This window comes from Aptenodytes patagonicus, chromosome 6, assembly GCF_965638725.1.
Source record: "Aptenodytes patagonicus chromosome 6, bAptPat1.pri.cur, whole genome shotgun sequence".
Classification (NCBI taxonomy): Eukaryota; Metazoa; Chordata; class Aves; order Sphenisciformes; family Spheniscidae; genus Aptenodytes; species Aptenodytes patagonicus.
The window spans coordinates 37,247,852-37,268,563 of record NC_134954.1 but is presented as its reverse complement, the minus strand read 5'-3'; the positions used below and the strand labels follow the sequence as shown (position 1 = coordinate 37,268,563).

Sequence of the window (20,712 nt, the reverse complement as noted above, 5' to 3'; positions counted from 1 at the left end):
GCTAAGGCAGAAAATACCCCATTAAAAAGTTCTGCTTTCCATCTCTTCCCTTCTTCTCAATTGACAAATTCCCTATGCTGGTATTGTATTGCCGGAACTATTAAAATCAAGTAAGCATGTTATGATGCTGGAGCAGAGGAGACCCTGTGGTAGTGGTGGTGGGCGCTGTTGTATTTCACATTTTTTTTTTCCCAGGAAAACATTAACAGTCTTAAATCCACCTTGATCTCCATACACAGGTGTATGCAGAAGTACTTTCAACTTAATTTGGAAAGAATTCTTTTCTAGCCCAGGGCTCCTCCAAATCAATATTCTGTTATTTTCCTGTGACAGATATATGGGACTCTTCATCAGTTAAACTTTAAACATCCATGAAGTGTTGGCAGAACTGGGACCTGTGTTTGGAAACACTAGAGGGATAAATGCTAAAGCAAATTTAATGTTTCCCATTATATGGACCATTAAACTAAAGCTTAAAGAGCTTTTAGGTAGTTGCTCTACCTTTGATGCAATAAGGGCTTGCTTTTCAAAAATGCACAAAAGTGCATTTCCTCTTGATATTTGTTTTTTAGAAATGAACTAATTTCCTGAATCTCCACTATTTAAGCTGCCACTGTACCCGCTCTGCTTGCATTTTTTTTTTTTTACAGAAATGAATCCATATTACAGTAAACGAGAAATCTCTCATTGTTTAAAAAGAAATCCCCAAACACTAATCAGTAAAATTACTTAGAAAATATATAGATAAGACCAACACATACAGACACCCAGTCCTTTAGTGCTGACTCACTTTTTCTTGCTTTAATTCACTTTAGCCCCAAACACATATAGAATACAGCTTAAAGCTAAGCCTGCTCAAAAACATGCATACATGGTCAAATAACCTCCACAATCTCGATCTATTTTGAAACAGTATTAAAATCCAATTGCCAACATTGGTAAATGCCAAATTCTTTTCCTCATCTTGTCCGTGGTGGGAGTTACAAAGCTTTATGCCTGAATTTGTGCGTTATTTCCTTGAATGCTCTGGCATCAACACCTAAATAATTAAATCTTTCATTAAGTCAGTTTGTAATTCAAAAGAAAATAAGGACTTACATAGAAGCAGGAGTAATTTTATTTAAATGCTTGTGAAGCTACTAGAAAAAAGCTAAAAAAAATCTGGCGGTGTCTGTGTTCCTAGCTACTAGATCTGGTTTAAATTTCTGATGGAATAGTTTTTCACTGGAAAATGCTGAATTAGTGAAATCATGATGTTTGTCAGGAATGTCGATTTAATCAACTCTTGATGAAAAAATTTCTGAAGCCCTTCATTCTGGAATGAAAGCGCGTTGCTCAAAGAAAGTGCTTCAACCTTACCGAAACAAAACTGAAGAACTGTTTATTGGAAAACTAAGCTCTCCCCCCTTCCAATTCAGTACAGAACAGAGTCTACAACTCAACTGGCTTTTCCAGCAGTTAATTATTGATTTTGTAACACAACAACAAAAAAATCCACCAAAAGTCATCTGGACATGACCCCACAAATAAAACCATTCAGCCACAGCAATGACAAGTGGTTTCATGAAAACCAAGGCATACAGCTGTTAGAAGAGAGGCCTCTACAGCAAGCCTGACTACAATGCCAACCCTTCAGAAAGCAAGAGAGATTACTAAAGTCTTATCAATCTTCCCCCTGCTATACTATACCTCATACATCTCCTGGAACATTTTTCTTTATTACTGAAATACAAAACCTCATGCTTCCTGAGCTTAAGTAGATATGAAGAATAACATTACATTAAATTGATTCAATTAAGGAAAAGAAAATACACTGTATTTAAGAGGAAATCAGAAGTGTGCAAGCTTTAAATCTTCAACTAAAATAGCAGCTCTGTTTTAAACTTCATAAGAAATGGTGTCACCAACAGAATCTAATTTTCTAGAGTATTATGAATTTTAATCTTCTTGGAATTTTTTTCTCCTCAGTTCTGTTTTACTGGGTCACAGAAAGTCTAGTAAGCAATTTATTTTGATATTCAAAACAATTCTTGCACTTGCTTGTGATAAATTGATGCATTAGACAAAGCATGACTGGCTCCTGCCTCTGTTTAGAAGGGTGAGAAGGCTGAACAGTACCGGCCAACCATCCTTCTGCAGAGAAAAAAAGTTTTGAGTCTATGAAGCGTGCCATAATTGAAAAGAAAAATGTTTTGTGCTCCCAGTTAAAAATTCTGATGTGAATACTCGCTTCATGGCTTCAGCTACTGATCACTAAAATTCCTACCATTTTTGGAAACATGCCTAAGTGTAACAGTACAGAGAGCCACAGTTCAATTACACCAATGTGTATGAATCCAGTAAGTTAATTAAGTTAGCTCAGATACACTCTGCTGAATACCTGTCATGTCTGCTTCTGATTACTCTTATAAGCCCCAAAAAGGCAAGGAAAAAGCATTTATTCTCCCTACACACACACGCACTCGGAACTTTTCAGCAATATCAAAGAAGAGATATCCCCCTCAATATTAAAAGCTGTTCTTCAGTAAATGAGTAGCCAACTAAATTGCAGAGACTGAATTGTGGGATCCAAGAGAACCACCATGTGGGTTGCTGATGCCTCCTCTTTGAACACCAAACACACTGATAACTCTTAATCCTCCAGAAGCGCTATGTACAGCTCAAACGAGCAGAGCACCATGTTACCTGCTTGCTTCTGTGCTTTAGCATCTGCCTTAAAGGCCAGCCCACTTCCCCATGGCCTCCCTCTTCTATACACAACAATCTGCTCTGAGCAGAGCTATGCCCTTCTGGAAGAACATATAGTTCAATGAAACATCTTATTTCACAAGCTAAACATTAGGAGTTCCCTAAGCAGGACTTCACTGCCGAGTGCTTTTAGGAAACGTACAACACATGGATAGTGGAAGGTTAATCTGAAAGCCCCAAAGACCTTCTCTCTTATCAAGAGGTAGTGGAGGAGAAGGTGGGCATAGCATCTAAGACATCCCTACATGGGAAGGTGCATAACAGATGGTGCTGACGATACGTACTACTTGACAGACCCTTCCTTCCGGATGAAGTTTCTATAGATGTCAAATGGACGGACCTTTCCCATGCACTAGCCTGCAATCTGTACTCAGGTCAGGTACAGCGAAGCAAGCTGCCCTGGGATGTAAATTAATTCGTCTGCCTCTGGCCCCTCTGAAGCTGTCAACAAGGATAAAGTGGCAGATCCTGTGGCAGAGACCAGTTTTTCCATGAACAGAACTGAGACTTTCATAAAACACTAACAACAACTTACTCAGCATCCAGCTTGTCTCAAATTCAGATTTTTGGTCAGTGTCATAAAAGGAACGGTAGCTTCTACTGCTCTTGGAGACCACCCACCTCTCATAAGTATACATAGAGTTTAGTTTCTTTAATCCTGTTATAAGCCAATGGGAGATGGACTTTCACCTGCTCTGTGGGAAACGTATGCTGTCCTCACATCCTGAAACAAAGACCTTTTGTTCAACTAGCAAATCAATTCAAAAATCAAGGTTAGTGCTTAATCTTTGACCAGTTAAAGCAAAAGAAGGAAAGACACGTTAACCCCCAGGGACATCTTTTCAAAAATGCCGTGTAGAAATTCAGCGTAGATGCGATCAATAAAACACTACAGAAATGTCATAATAAGCTAAAGGTGCAGGACTGTGAAAAGCACACTTCAGGTTTTTCATTCTGGAAAAGAAGAATTCACGGGCTGACTGGCTTGCCATAAACCTCACAAAGGATGGATTTAGTTCCACTGGCAGTATCACCGTATCGCAAAGCTAAAGATGTTCTCCCTTCTTTCCTCCCCAGTAGACAACAGTCTTGTCACACACTCAGAATAGCTGAATGCATAGAATACTTCTTTTGTTCCCATTCAAGTTTTGCTGATTTTTAACTAATAGAAGACCTTATTTTTTAACTTCCAGTGTTAAAATAGTAATTTTATCAACTATTATTTTCACTTACAAACTTGGTAAACCATAACCAAGAGGTTCTCCTCCCCAGATCAGAAGACTGACATATCCACAGAGATACTGCACCATTTTCATTGAAGCAGGATGCATCCTCTTCTTGAAACCAGTTTGCAGGAGACTTGGCAACACAACAACGTTCCCTGTATTCATAGCTTTTTAGAAGTCAGCAATGCCAGGAAGCTATGCAGAAGCAGGTGGCAGAGCCAATATCTAGGGATACGAAGGAGTGGGATGACAACCAGTAGACTCCTCTCAGTGCAACTAAGGGGAAATGACTACTTCACTATGTGAAAGGCAAAACTTCTAGCTGGCTACTGAATAATATGCTTGATAGTTACTGCTGTAGACAGTGCTGTTTCTTTATATTTACAGACCAAGGGAGCTAGAGAAAGCCGTAATTGGTAACAGTCACAAAGAATTCACCTGTATCTCCTTAAACACAAATAAACCACTCCACGGAACAATATGGTAGAGGAAATGGGATTGTATTCTAGGAAGCAGGTGTTAAAATATTTGTCCCTAGACAAACATATCACCTGGCAGAAAACAGCGTACAACTTCTACACTATATGCAATATTCTGATTAAGCACCTTGACTGCACACACCCCCTTCACCCTGTCACTTATTCTCCTTTCCTCCTAGCTACAGACCACTTGCAGATAGCAGACATTTAGCAAGTCAAATAAAGGCTCTGCATGCTGGGTATAATACAAATTATAAAAGTATATCTATATACTTTTCCCTAAAAACTGAAAATTAACAAGACTTGGTGAAAGACCCATATGTATTTATCAAGTGACATCGACAAAAAGTATCATGGGCCCTTAAGCATGCACTGGGAAAGCAGCAGGACACAAAAATCATAGCACTGGCATGAGAACTAGATTAAAATAAGAAACCCAAACCCTAGAATTTAAATACTTTGTTCCCGTCTGTTTCAGAGCCTTCTGAAGAAGCACTCGCTTTTCTTTTTTCCCTTTTTTCTTTTTTTTTTTTTTTTTAAACCACTAAATGAAAGCAGATATTCTTCTGCTCTCACTTAACTTGCATTTGAGTCTGAAGAGGAAAAAAATGTGGCAATACTCAAGTACAAGAGCTAGCAACATTATACCAATTGTTTGCTTGTGGTATCTAAAATGTAAGCTTTTGCACCTCAATTCCCAACTTTCAGGGTGTTGGCACCTTTGCAAATTTGAATTCTAGTCTTCTCCATGTGCCTCAGTCCACACAACCACCTCTTCCTCCAGCAGGTGGAGATACAAATACAATGAGAATTTTCAGGTTAAAAAACCCCACTGTGCTCTACAACCCTGCAAAGAAATGGATAGGACCAAAATTTATAGTACTCAGATCTCGCTCCTCTATTGCCTCTTACCTTTATTAATAGCTGTATAAAGTTTTAATAGATTAAAACACTACCTTGCCTCAATGACATCTCTTGTTGAAGCATGACTTGACAAAAAGAAGTGAAACTAATGTCATTAGTTAGGATGTTAAAAGAGAAACTAACAAAATGTACCACCAAAACAAATTCCTTGTTACTAAAAAAACCTGCAACAAGCCACACAGATAAAATACTAGAAAAGAAAACATCAGGACATGTCAGCTAAGCAAAGACCTCTCTCAGAGTATCTGACTGGTAACACCACTTGTCTGCTTTTAAACAAACTTAATAGAACTTTTGATCTCTCACCCATAATTCAGTTCCTTCAAGTTTAGGTAAAAAATAGCCAGAGATACTATAGGTCCTCATTGTAGGAAAAGCATTTGCAGGAGCACCCAGGCATTAGACTTTGGAGAATTAGGGTTGGGGGGAAGCAGTTATAAATGCAACAACCACTGGGAAATGATTCAATTGGAGCTCATGTCTTAAAGTCCTGACACCAATCTGCTACTTACAGACTTTCTTGGTTTTAATGTTTTGATACTCTTTGCCTTCTTTCTTAGTGTTAAAACTACATTATGTGCATTTTATAGGAGAAGACAATGACCCAGAGGTTGTTTGAGTTGCCAGCTCTAACAATGCAAACGAGCGGCAGATCCAGCGTTTTGAATGAAGCACTCTCAGACTTCCAACCCTGCCCACAAGCACATGTCCTCCTACTAGACCATGCCTGCAGTCTACTCCTTTGTGCTATCCTGCATACAAGTTTTAATATTCATTCAAAAATCACGCTGAAGAAATGCACCACTACAATCACGTCCTCTAGACTGAAGCACAGACTGCAATCCCAGGGTTTATTGTGCATGCGGATTATTTTGAGTGGCTTGTGCACTGACTCACAATCAAGAAATGGCCTAAGCTCTTACCAAGCTATTTAGATAATGAAAGAAGAAAGATACAAAACAGATTCCATGGCCAAAAGATGACTCACAGATCATCTGTGGTACTTAGTCATTCTGAATTAGGGGACAAGTGGATTTGGCCCCAAAGGATGTTTCAAGTTCCTGAGGATATTGGATGGTGACAGATAAACCAAACACCCTGCATCCTGTTTTATTTATCCCCACTGCAGTCTAACTATCTTGTAGATCTGGCAGGTCTTCTAGAATTTCATAGAGTTCTATGTTTTCTTTTAGACACTACTCTGTGTAACCATTATTTAAATACCAGAGAAGGGGAAGGTGTACTTCTCTTCAGAAAAGAAATACAGCAAAGCAGAGGACAATACAGGGCATCTCTCAACAGGCACTGGGAGGCTACTAGGTCACTGAATACTCAAACTTTTGACAGCATTGTAAATGTATGTGGCATGGCAGTAGAGAAGAGAGAAAATGTGGCTGTCTTCCCAGCGACCTTATGAACTGACAGATGGGATAGCAGTTCACAGTTTCATACTTTGCTTTTCCTAACATGGATGTTGGGGGCGAAGGGGGGGGATGAGCTTCCCAAAAGAATCTGAAGAGATGTGAAGGACAACACTCTGAATGCCATTCCATGCACAAAGGAATGTGCGCATTCCAGTCATCCCAAAAAACCCAAATTCCTCAAAGTTATCTGAGCATTTCTTAATCTCCTACACATGGGAAGCCTGCATTTTGCTGTGATTCTCTGGTCAGAATTCTTTAGTCATCGTCTGCTTAGATTACTCTGCAGCGCAGCATCGCCCATCAGCACTGCCAGGTGCTCACTCGCTGGCTGCTTGAACCAGGCACCATGAGGAAGCTGGCGCAGGAGCTGCGATGTTCAGAAGATTCAATCTTCTCCTCAGACCTTGGCAAGCTGGTCTCTGTTAACTCCACATCTGCTGCAGGGAGGTGGCAGCAAGTCTTCCCTAGCTCCAGCTTGCTCTCAGGCCAGTGACCTTAAAGAAATGGGGGTCCTCACAGACCATGGTACCAGGGGCTATGTAATTATGAAGAAATATGGGAGAAGCACTTGCTAGAGATGGCACAGTAACATTATATTAAAAATCCAACTATTTTCCATGCTGCTAAGAAGTAACTCCTTTTTCTATGAAAGGCCAGAGGAAATTTGCTGGATTACTATTGGGAATATAAATGCATTTTTAAAGAAAACTAGGTATCAATCCCAGAGGCTATCCCCCATTTTGCATCCTTACCCTTAGAGATCTGCCTAATCCAGGAGTCAGCCTGGGCTGATAGCCAGTGTTCTTCCATTACAGGTTAAGCAATCTTATCAACAGCTGGGTCACCAAGTGTAGCAAGTGCAGGACTAAGAAAGTGACAGGGCCTGTTAGAATAAGATTTCTTGAATGAAATGATACACTGATGATGGCTCTTAATTCAGAGACTTGATACCCATTTAAGGTTTGATTGTCAGAACGTGCTGGAAATGTCCAGTCCAACTTTATCACTTACTTTCCCAGCAGGATCCCTGATATTCTGGTTTTAACCAACACTGTGTAAGAGGCTTTGTTCACTGCTTTACCTTAATTTTGAAAACTTTGACTTTGGCACTTACATGAAGTCTGAAGCTGACAGCTTGATTGCTGCCACCACCTCTTATTTTCTCCAGGAACATGAGCAGAATCTATCTGTAGCATATGATGCAGTTCTCCACATGGCCTCTTGGTTAACTTCCCCATGGAGAGGACATTAGAAAGCAGAGTCTAAACACAGGTTTTTGAGCCAAGAGCTGCAGTAAGCATAAACAGTATTCCCTACAGGGGTTTTTACCACACTGTCTTTGGGACATCTCTGCACTTTCGGTACAGAGACACTGGAGCTGGGTTAGTATATGGTAACCAAGCACTAAAAATGTCAAGAGCATGGAGCAGACACACAGCTGCACCAGCTCCAACTGGAGCCTTAACTAGCAACTTAAAAAATGCACTTTTTGATTGCAGTCTACAATCAAAGGTAAACTACAAATTTATCTTTTTAGTCTACAAGTCAAGGTAAACTATTGAGCATGCAAAGCAGCTCAGCTCTATGGCTGGTTGAAGATAAAAATGTAAACTCTGCTTTGAACTCCTGCTGCCAGGCTGCAGAAATGAAGTTTCTGTTCACAAGCTCCTACTGTTATTCTCTGAACTGCACTAACTCTGGCCCAGTTTTCAAAAGACAAGAGACATAGCCAGTGCTCGTAGAAATATGAGATACCTGAGCCTGCAAGATGCAGGCTTCTAGAGGAGCCTGTTATTTGGAAGTTGCATCTGGAGTGGAAATGCCTCATGTTTAAGTAGAAGGAAGGGGAAGTCCTGGAGTCTCTTACTGAGGAGCAATCTCCACAGCTGCAAGAAGCACTTGTGGTATTGGAGGCATCAGTCAGGGAATGAGGCCTCCAACCTTTTTATCAGGGCACAGATTGGACTGAATGGGAAACAAGGAAGCCCAAGTCAGCAACAGTCTCCTTGGTTAATGCAAAGAAGATGAAAAGCCTAAGTGTCTAGGAGGTAGAGCTCCCAAACTGTAACCCTCCACCCCTGTCCCCCACCATCAATCCTCCAGGCAGGCTGCCAAGTCTTTAAGCCCCACTGCCAGGAAGCTGGGAAGTCAAGCTAATAAGAAACCGGACAGTTTTTTCAATAAAATACCTTGCTAAAACTAGGACGCTTTTGCAATTTTGCAGAGGATGCTGAATCAGCACACTTACACACAACATCCTTGCAGGGGAAATTTCTCCCCAGACCACTGGTACGCTTAGTAAATCCTAGACAGTTAGCCAAGGAGACATGGAGATTTCTCTCAATATAACATACTTTCAAAAGGCAAAGTAAGATCAAGAAATTAAAACTGCTTGGGATTAACACTGCTCTAACGAATGAGTTCATACCATCTCTGCTCCCAAATTAGGCTGTTGCTTTAAGCACCACAGCTAAACTCATTATATATTCTTACCAGCAATATGCCATTAATATCAGACGTGAACAGATATGCCTTGCCCTGCACAACAGACGATGTTTTTTTTTTCCATTTTAAAATATTAATTCCTTTGTAATACAGAAAATTTTAAGAGTTTTAAAGCATTCATAAAGTGTCATGAAAAAGGCAATATAACTAATCAGGAACAGCAAAAACGGAAACAAGATTAAGATATTGCAATTTAATTTCCGAGAAAATAATGTGCCACCAGCTGTGTAAACTTTCTTGTAGCTAAAACAAATATTCTGAAAACAAGCAGGCAGCTGATTTACACTGTAGCATGTTTCCTCAGCAGTCAAGCCTCCCAAGGAAGCTCTTGAGTTGTCTCTTAGACTGTACAAAGGCTTTAAAAATAGCCATACAACAAACTCATTTGATATGCAGGATTCTGAGCGATCTTTAATTTTTACGTTCAACTCATTAACCCTGAGCTCCTGCTGACACAGCTAGTACTCCTGCCACATACGCTATATGCTCCCTGAATGTAACAAATAACCAGCACAGCATGCACTATTCTTCTGACATACCAGACAAGACACATGCAGACTCTAGCAGCTGGACTTTTTGGTTTTGTCTCCTGAAGAGAGAGGTGATGGCCTACCTGCTGATTCCAGTAACAGGCGCCATGCATTCTGTAGAGTTTCCTCTTCTGGAAACTATGAAGTGGCCTTGTTCGGGCAGATGTGCTCACATTAGCCACGGAGAGAGATCTTAGTCTTGTCCTGTCTCTTCTTCTTTTCTTGATGTGCTGATGATCAAGCAACCAGCTGCTCGAAGAGGATACCTCCCTGTTGTCTGAAGCTCTGCAATTTCATGATTAATGGAGGAGGAAATACAAAAAGTTAAATATGCTCCACATGCACAGACCAAGATTTCATACACCGATTAGTATTAGCTATGTAATTCTAAGAGAATTTTATAAACACTAAAATGTTTCAGACGACCGTTTCAGGAAACCATGTATGTGCTTTGTTTGCTTTTTGAGTAATTGTATGTTAAGTCACAAAAGGAAGTTTATCGTTCTTGTTCACTTTTCTGCTCACGGAAACAAATGTCAAAATGAAGTTAAGCCCTCAAAAGCATGTAATGGTTTTTGGGTTTTCCAAATTCAAGAACTCTCTTTCTAACACTTCTAACACCTGAGTTTTAAGTTACAATCAATATTTCCCTACAAACTTACATTCCATTCAAGACAGCAGTCATGCTAACACAAAGGAGACCTAGAGTCCTGCCCTACTACTTTTGAGTTTTTCTAGTTTTGCTCAAGAACTGAAACTTAAGTAAAGCTTTACAAACCAGAGTCCATTCAGTGTAGGGGCTGCAACTCACTGTGAAGCATTTGTATCAAAATTAGGAACTCTGCACACTTAGTTTAACTAACACAAGGCCATTAAACTTCATTTCCAGGGACGTGCCAATAGAGCTCTCCAAAAGAGCCCAAGCCCAGCCTGGGGGAAGCTCTTGGGGAGGAGGGAAAGCCTAGTCTGTTTGTCTGTCTTTAAGACCTAGAAGCTGGTTAGACCCAGATGATTTGGAAGAATGCAAGCTCAGCTCCAGTCACAGTGTGACAGGGTCTACATGGACACATGGAAAACTTCATTTTAACATTAAATCTCAATCTTACCTGCATTTCCCCAAGTCTATCCCTTTCAAATCCCCCTCAGTGTTATAGCATCATCCCTCCGCAACCTTACCTACATGCACACTTGCTGTGCTCGTGTCCTTAGTAATACAGTATGCAATCACAAAAGTTATGTGACAACACAGGGCCTTATTAGCAAAGTTACAACACACAATAAAACGTGAAAATGAATTTATTACAAGGCCATTTATCAATCTTTTTTGACATGTAGTGTTCTTCTAACAGTACATTTTACTAAATAGAAGTGCTTGTTATGAAAGTGTGATTAAACACCATCCCATGCTGTGCTGGCGTGGTAATAAAGCCTTATGGGCACAAATTTGAGCTGTCCTTCTGACACATCAGAACAATCCCAATAAGCAACACAGACTCTATGAAAAAAAATGTGCTAATTAAGAGGGATGATACAATGTATTTAAAGGAACATATTAGTAAGTGCCAACAAAAAGCCTCAAAATACTCAAGCACGACATTCTTAATGCTAACACCAAATTTTTAAGGCTTGAGAAAGAAAGACAATGTTTAAAGTCCACGCAAAAATTTTCTTAAAATACTCTCTCTGAATTCTCAAAAACATTTTCTCTGTAATTATCTGCCTCGAAGTCAGATGGTGCCAAGCCCAACTTCTAGACTTCCACATACCTCCCTTTTACATGAAAGACAACTTGGACAGGTAAATTAGAACAAAAAGCTCCTGTCTGGCTCTTCAACTTCTGTGATTCCCGCCTTTGTTCTGGTGGTTTGCCCTGGTCTTTGACAATCTCTCTTCAGCCTCTGCCAGCTGCCCTATTTACCCTCTTGTGCCTTGCAGTAATGCACAGCTCCGTTTTCAGATGAAGCAGAGATTTTAGCTCTGTGGCTTAGAGCTCCAGTACACAGCAGTATGGTTTTCCTGCCACTTGTGTAAATAGGCTTCCCAGTCAAGGTTTGAGTTACTCATTTATTTTGATGTTAGGTCAGGTGTATTTCAAACTGTGATTCTACAGAAGAGCGGAGATGAACCATCACCAGATGTAAAATTCACGAATTTGCTGAAACACTCATTTCAAAGCTCATAGGTTGGCCTTTCTTGCACTGTAGCCTACCTAAAGAGCAGAGACCTTACTCACAGATACACACATGCACAGCAAGCCATCAGACAGACACTATTTGTACCGAAGTAATGAACTTCTTCATTCCTCTCTCCTGATAAAAAAGTGGTTATCACTAGCTTAGGGAACTGCTTCTATGAACATTTACCTTCAATGCATCTAGCTAATCTTGGCATCTAGATTCAACTGAGCAAAGAAAAGCTACACAGAAAAAGGAAGCCACTAATGAAATTAGACCTTGACAAATGGCAATTCAAGGTTACCCACATTTCATCAACTGGGAACGGTACATGCACCACCACTTCCACTGGGTATAGCCCAAGTAACTAACCGTACTGCAACCCCATGATTACCAACCTCAAAGCACCTCACGCTTAGACCTACTTTAAACATAGACTATTGTATCTTTCACATCAAGAGCCTGCAACTACTTTCTAGAATTTACTTAAGTAAAAATTATCATCCCTTTTTTTTTCCTCTTCAAAAACAAAAAAATCACCTTACTTTCCATTTGATTTTGATTTCTACTTTCTCAAGTACTTAATACAGTCAGAGTGAGCTCCAGAAAGAGTGAGGGGAGAAGCAGCCAAGAAATGAAGTTAACTGTAGTATATAACTGTCTCAATTGCACACAAAACTACTACAATAACAAAGTACAACAAAAAACTGAAACACACTCGAAAAACCAAGAAGTAGGAGGCAGTGAATTTCCCTGAAGGATTCTCATGATAACCACTCTATATAGTGCTTAATTACCATCTTTAATGAACAGTATTTATTTGCAGATTTCAAAACACTTCACAAGAAGCAAAAAATTAAAATTAACTATTTAACTGATTTTTAAGATGACATCTAGAAAGGTCTCAAGTCTCTCAGATACCCTTCCAACACCTAACTCACCAACTCCAGTTTAGAGCTACAGCACTGAGAAAATCTTCAAAGTCTTCCCATTATTCTTTGGGCTTTTCTAGGTCACAAGTAGAAAACAACCAGCCTTAGAGAGAGTGCTCTGTGAGCAAACAACTGTGTTGCTCATAAAATGGAAAGAGGACTGATTTTGGACAGTGTCTGATAAGTCAGAAGAGAAGTGGTTTGAAGTTACATCATTAGAGTCCCTCATCATGAAGTCAACTTCATACACTCCCAAAAACTTTTTTAAAAGCAAGAGCCCTTCCTCATCTGTTTCGTGAAAAAGTCACAGATTCAAGACACAGCCTTCTAACAGCCTAAATTACTCTCGTCTTCCACATACCCATCTCTATTAGCAACACCTATTTCAGTGGTATTTTTATTCCAAAACACAGAGGAATCTTCTGATTTTCCCCTACGTTATTTGTAAACAACTGACACGTCAGGAGCATGAATGCTACATGACAGGACCCCTTCATCCTTAAATTTAGGGCACAGTCACATAACCGCTTTGGAACACACAGCAGTTAAAGAAGCTGCCCATCCAAGCTGCTCATTATAATCTGTTTGTGGGAGGCTACAGCCTCTGCAGCAAAGCTGCTGAAACAGATGGTGTGGCCAGCTCTTCTTGGAGCCCGGAGCCAGGGAATTACGTTCTATTGCAGAGACTGCCATAAACCCCCCAGCTCTAGTAGGGAACACTTTCTTCATCCACCTGATCTTAACGAAGACCCATGAATAACAGCAATCCCTCCATCCTCAAAAATCACATTACCAGTATCTCAGGAGAACTATCCTACATACCTAGCTCTTTTGTAAGACAGGACTGTAGTCAATTACCTTAATGCTGTTATGAGACTAATACTGATTACAGCCTGTACTATATTTTAAAATCTTTGAATAAAAGATGGAATTACTAAGAAATATGGAGGAGTAGTACTGAGAAACATTTTTCTACAATATTAATTTTGAGCTGCTACAGTCATCCTAGAAGGTATATCCATCCAGAACAAGAGACCACAAATGGAAAAATATTATCTCTAAATTCCTGAAAAAGTAGCTGGCAAAGATAAATTTGGTGCTATATTGAAGACTGATGTGCTTAAAAATTAACATTGACCCATGCTGAGGCACAAGTAACATTGCTTAAGTATTCTACTAATCTAGTAAAGTCTAGTTCGTCGCTTTTTCAGAAATAAAGTTGCATTCATGGTAACAGAATGTCAGTCTGAAATTTCAGAAGTTGTGTTATTTACCGTATCCTTTCACTACTTCACAGATATATTCATCTTCCCAGTACTTAAATGTACTTACATTGACTGCATAATTTTATGATGTCTTTAAGAACAATACAAAACCCTACTACTTTCAGCATTACAAGCAAGACTTGACTTCTCTTGAAGCTTGCAGAAAGCAGCTCTCTTTTCCTGATTTACTACCGTAATGATTATCAGTTCCATCTACATAACTTTACCAAAAGTTATTTAAAAAAAAATGCTACCGTACTATCACCTACCTGAAGGAGATGCCATTGACCAGCTGTCTGTGCCTACAGGTCTTGGATGAAAGAGATGAAGAAGCTGGAGACAGATTGAGGGGAGCAATTAGGCTGCTGATGATTTCACTCAGTTGCGCACTCTGGGGGGAAGAAAAGAAAAAAAAAGGTAGTCAGTCTTTTATACAGACTCAACAGCTCAAAGGTCCTGGTTTTTTTATTGTTTTCCTACTTAGGATTCCAATTGCGTACATCATGGAATAATCAAATTTAGTGTTTTCTTGTGAATAATCGAGTGGCATCTTTTTTCTTTCACAATTATGTTCAACTATACAAAAAACCCCAAAAACAACAAAGCAAACACATAAAACCAACACAACCCTGAACGACCAGCCAAGGACATCGTTTATACATTTGAGTAAGAAGTGATTACACATTAGTGATTTTAGTATTTTAAACAGAGGTTTTTAAAAAGGTAAGAGAAACCAGAATAATTCACAGCTGATGTTACAACAGCTGTTAGCAGCCTAGAGCTGCTAACTGGCCATTCAACAAGCATTTCACCAGGGGAAAAAAAAGGTCTGCTGTCTACTCATTGTATATTTTGTTCACTCGAAGTATTTTTCTTGTTAAAAGAATCCTCTTCAGTGCTCACTGTAGTTTGACAAAAGTGTTTTTACAAAAGGAAGTGTAACTACATGAGGACTATTGTAACTACAGACAGAATGGCTAAAAATCTTCTGGTATCCTCAAAAATAGCAACAAGAAGTGCACACCCCACCAAAACCTGCACTTTCAGAACTGCCCCAAAACAAATGTAGCTAATTTGTTAAGACTAATAATTACCCTTTATAAAGCAATGAATTGTGGGCTGACTCCAGATAATGTTTCACAATGATTTTTTTGTTTTAAATGTCAAACCTTAAAGGCTATTCTGACAACAAACATAGTTTTCTTAGAGGAAACTGTGTGCTGCACACTAAACAAATGAAATGTATCTGAAATGGCATACAATTTTTTTTAAACTTTTAAATTATTTTGTAGGATTTTCATTCAGGACTAAGATTGCTTAAAACAAGAATTGCTGAAGATTACGCAGTAAGTTTGCTTTACGTTTTGAGGCACTACCATTTATGCAGAAAGAGGCAGAAAAAATTATTTCCCATTTTATTACAACTCACGTCTTTCCTGTTAATGTTTAAGTGATACAGTCAGGTAAAAATTTCATGTCAGAATAAAATATTCAGGGATGGATATTAAAGCACAGAAATAGCAAGTCAATTATAAAAGGTCTGGACAAAGCAAACAAGATGCCAGTAAAATATTTAGCAGATTGATTTAAAAATCTCAACAGAATTCAATCTGTAAGGAGCAAAGTCTACTGAATATAAAAGCACCAAAACAGCAGCAGACTCCCAAAACACAAGGAAAAACATATATGTTTTTAAAACATTGCATAGCTATGAAAAGGACTTGAAAACAGTAATAATAAAAATTGCCAGGCTCAGTCACTTTGTATTCTTGATGAATTTCTTTTGTTCACAAGTAAAATTATTTATTTTTAACAAAGAAATACTTTAACATAGGACTGAAGAATTCTGTGGGAATATCTGTGGATGTACTTCAGCCTACAGCATCACTACGCCTGACACTGAACAAGAAGAAACTCAGACCTTCAGAGTTAAGGTTGATTTACAGAACTGATAGTCAAAAAGCAAATCAAACCTCAAAGCTTTTCGTGGTGTAAAGGGAAGAAATCTGATGTAATCTGTGAGATGTGTTAAATGAAGAACACCTTTACTTCCAAGTAATTTTCATATCATCAAAGTTCTTGGACCTCTGTAGCTACTTAGGGACCAGGAAACACGCTACTATTACTTTAACTGTCAAATGTCTTACTGAAAAGTGCATTTAATTCTCCAAGTAATCACTTAAATAGGGGACATTCACCACATTCTAAAAATGCTCTTTGGTTTACCTTGTGCAATTGCCAGCACTGCACACATAAATTTCCTGTTTCATTGCTTCCTCACTCCTGTCTGTTGCGGATAAGATCTATCAAACAGGGGAAGCATTTTAAGAACAGGAAAGTATGACTATCAAATAAGAAAAATTGGCACAGAGATTCAGGAACAGGCTTTAGTACCTAAAGCTACTTTTACCCCATTTAAAAAATGTGTGTATAACCAAGAATTTATGTACAGCAGCAGAGCAACATATTAATGCACCATACTGCCTTTGTCAGGTTTGCTTTACGCTACCTGCATGAATTTATCTTGAAAACAAATTTCCTGTATCTCCTTCAGCAATGTGATCCTACCACATTCTTTATGTACTTTCTAGCAAAAGAAAACCCTGCTGGAGTCTGTATCGTATTTCCTGGAATTAACCTTGGAAATGACTGTTTTGAACACCATGAACCGAAACTCCGCTCACAGCTACGCCTACGCTATGCCTGTTAAGTACCTGGAATTCCTCAGCTCCTAACTGGAGTCCTATGATGCTTGAAAAGGCAGACCAACAATTATATTGTGTTGGGGCTTTTTTTTTTTTTGTTTCAAGTGCAACATACCTCCATCTTCAGCTGTACTCTTTCATCTCGTGTAAGTATTTCCTGAAACAATCTATGGCAACTCCACATTGAACCTAACTATAAAGGAGAGGCAGGTTTGTGGATAGCTATTAGAAGTGGTTATGTGGCCACTTTGATGGAAAAAAAGCGGTAACACAGACACGTCAGAAATAAAAGGTTAATTTGTAAACTTGGTGTACGATGTAGTTATTTAAGCCCTTCAATTCATCAGCACCCGCTCTCGGGGCTGTGAAATATCTTCCTTTTTGGAAGCCATCACCAGGGAACCTGCCCTATTTCTGAAGTTGGCTCCATTGACCGTTCAGTTCTTATTTTACTTTACCTGTTTTTCTATGTTTCGTAAAAGCAGGGTAGGACTGCTGGGTGACATTTCAAAGTCATGCTCCGGCAAAGAATCCTGTCTCTCAACGGCAGCTTGCGAATTCCCTGTGGCGTTTAATAAAGCTCCTTGGTCTGTCAATTGTATTTGCTTCTTCAAAATGTCTTTTGGAAATGGGAATTCTTCTAAGATCACCATCCCCTAGACAACAGCAATTGAACACAGTTGGTTGACAACGGATTAACCCTCCTAAATAATTTTTAAGGGGCAGTCAAACCTGGCACATCCCCCTTAAATCCTCCCAGCATCTCTTTGGAGCACTTAAACTACATTTTAAATACACTTAACAGCTAAAATACAGAAATAGTAGGTATTTTCATTAATGAAAAGCTGCACCAATTATGCTACTCCTTATAACAGCAATCACTCTAGTGTTATACCACTACTTAAACATCTGTGCCAAAATTCAAATCAGAAATTCATACTTATTAGAGCAGTTATATGATCATTTTCCCGCTGATTTAAGAAGAGGTCTTTCTCTAAGAAACAACCGCCCTTTGGTTTGAAGTTGGTTATAGTCTTTGCAGCCAATAAATTTCATGTAGGCATTTTGAAGTGCTCTATTTTTCTTATTCCTATCCATGTTCTAAGCAAAACATCAAGGTTGTTATTTTTTATGTAGCAGAGATGGATACAATTCAAAACAAAAGCCTTTTACAATTTAATAATTGATTTTTCTTAAGGTGAGCATTTTTAGAGTTTCATAATTACAGAGGTAACGATCCCAAATATTCTAGCAATCTCATTGCTTTTCAAGACAATCTGCACAAATGTGGTATCAGACGTGGTCTATCGTCTAGCATGTCATAACTTTATATGGTAGGGAAATAACAAGAGTTTCATAAACGGAACTAGGAAAAGAATACCCCCATTGTGTTTTCCTCATGACAGATTAGAAAAATAAAAGTGTCAAATACAATCCTAGGTAACATCTCAGTTGATTTGTTGTAACAACTTAAAACGTTAAACAAAGTAATAAGCAAAAATAACTTTGTAACAGTCAAAAACAGTTCCTCAAGTAGTCCCTTAATTTGTCATTATCTTGAGCAAATAAATTTAATACTCAGAAAAGGCTATCAAACCTCTGCAGGCTTTTTCCAAAGAGAAAGGGAAAGAACTTGCTTGCTTTTAAGTACTGACTGTTACTCAAATATCAAGCAGATATTGAAAGAATGGGACCATTCAATTACACTACCTCAAATTTTTCTTTCTAGTGAGAATATTCCACTAAAAAGCAATGGAAGATTGTTATCACGTGAACACAAGGAACTCCTATATTATTTCTTTTAGCAAGACAGACTTCACCTAGGTTGTGGCTATGGAAAATTAAGGATCCTGCAGTTTTACTCACACCTTAAGTCCTGCCTCAGCAGCAACTTGCCCTAAAACATGAAAGCAAGTCTCAAAGAGACTTCAAAGAGGAGCCTAGGAGAAAACATGAAATTGCCCTGTTCTCATTGAGTCTCTAACTTATTCCCCTGTTTGAGTTATAAATTCAAAGCTGAGAACAAAAATACTCTCTAAAAACAAACGTAGGTCCTTGAAAACTTGCTTTAGTGCCTAGAAGAGGCAGAGATTCTGAGTTTCCATCAAGTCAACACTAGATTTTCGACATTCATTAACAGGTAGTAGCCCATCATCTGTGCTTTTCCATTTACAGCAGATGGAAACGAATCCAGACAGTATCATACTACAATCTGTAGACCAACAGCAGTTACAAAGTAGGCAGTACGTTCAAGGAAATTCAAGTATAGAACTAATTTCTATGTGCCACAACAGAAGGACAAGCTAGCTCAATAGCTTTAGACTCTTTTAGAATTTAGAATCTTTAAATCTTTTTAGTAAAAGAATCATAGGTCATGACCACAGAGAGAGCAAAAAAAATAACCCATAAAAGTCTAAAACACAAATTCTGAAGTCAGAGGAATAGGAAGACACATAGGAAAAGTGGTGAAAAGAGGGGGGGCCACTCCCTCCCCCAAATTTTATTTTTTAAGTTGCAGAATCCTGTTGACAAGCACGGAAAGAGGAAAGCAGAAAAGGAAGGAGAAAATTGACAGACTGTATGAAAAGGGTAACCAAAAAGGGTAACCGGTAGGTTTTGGCAATGAACTACCTCCTCTCCCCCACCCTTAAATGGAATTGTTTTGTTTTGCAGATATACATTTTTTAAATGGAAGGACTCTCAAAGACCCAGAGCTGCCACTTCTGTGTGCACAGAGATGGAGAAGACACAATGTAGTAGGGCAGGAAACTGCCCACAAATTAACCCTCTCCCTTCCTATTGCATTATAGTGTTAGAGGAGCGGCATTTTGCTTGGAATCATCGTTCACTGGCTATAAATCACTTTTTTTTCTCCACTCAAAACACACCAAAAACACTCTGAAACCATTAAACACAGCATACAAATTCTAATGATATTGTGTAACTACTCTGCAGCCACTAAATGAAAACAAGGAGCTCCTCTATCAGCCCACGTGTCCTTCCATAGCTGCTGCACTGGTGTACTACAAACACGTATACAAAAAAATCACAGCCAAAGAAAATACGTGTCTACCTTCACTATGGGACACAATGCAAAATAGTGAGTATCACAGCTGGTAAAAGGGGCATGAAGTCTGCAAATGAATGTCACTAAAGATCTCCACCAGGAAGATGACTAGGCTCCAAGCCAACATACCACCTAATGTGAAGAAAATGCATGACTAAAAGAATGTTCTTTCTCTCATTTCTCTGTTATTTATTTCTCTGTGTTCTGCGGCTCATGAGACCTATGCCACCCTAAAGACTGATAGCTTTTGGGTATAACAGTGTGCATATACCTGGTATTTAGGATAACACTAAATTATGGGCATTCTCACCCTTCACCAAAATACAAAATCTCCTTTCAATTCCGTGGGCACAGAGGCAGGACAGACCCTCAAACAAAGGCTCTTCAATTATTTTTTAAAGAAAAACCTGACTGGGGAAAAGTTGTGAGCGGGAGAGACAAAGCTGGATATGAAAAGAAGGGCTTTGAGGGTGAAAGGAGAAGAGGGAATAATTTTTCTTTATGTGATCAGAGGGAAATACTCTCTGGGGCGATTTCCCTCTCCTTTTCAACTCCCTTTAAGTCTCACATTCAGCCACATAAAGTCTAAAGCATCTTCTGGCTCCTCTCCATCTGTGCTTATCTGGCCCCAGCATAGATCAGACAACCTACATGAAGCTCCTCAATGGAGAGTCAAAGATACCTCCTCTAAAACCCGCACTATCACACCACCAGAATTATCACAGCTTTTGGC

At 39.0% G+C, this 20,712-nt stretch overlaps 1 protein-coding gene across 6 annotated transcripts in view; it reads right to left on the bottom strand.

Moving 5' to 3' along the window:
- Nucleotides 1-20,712, bottom strand: part of KANSL1L (KAT8 regulatory NSL complex subunit 1 like) — a 66,693-nt gene that overhangs the window by 21,450 nt on the left and 24,531 nt on the right. For 5 of the 6 annotated variants that reach the window (XR_012995654.1, XM_076342121.1, XM_076342118.1 and 2 more), the window contains exons 4-6: nt 17,371-17,568; nt 14,477-14,598; nt 9,920-10,121 (exon numbers count right to left, since the gene is read on the bottom strand). Coding sequence is in view for 5 of the 6 variants with exons in the window: in XM_076342121.1 (XP_076198236.1) it covers nt 9,920-10,121; nt 14,477-14,598; nt 17,371-17,568 (522 nt within the window). In the remaining variant the exon portion in view is untranslated. The remainder of the gene's footprint in view (nt 1-9,919; nt 10,122-14,476; nt 14,599-17,370; nt 17,569-20,712) is intronic. The other variant, XM_076342122.1, reaches the window with a different exon arrangement.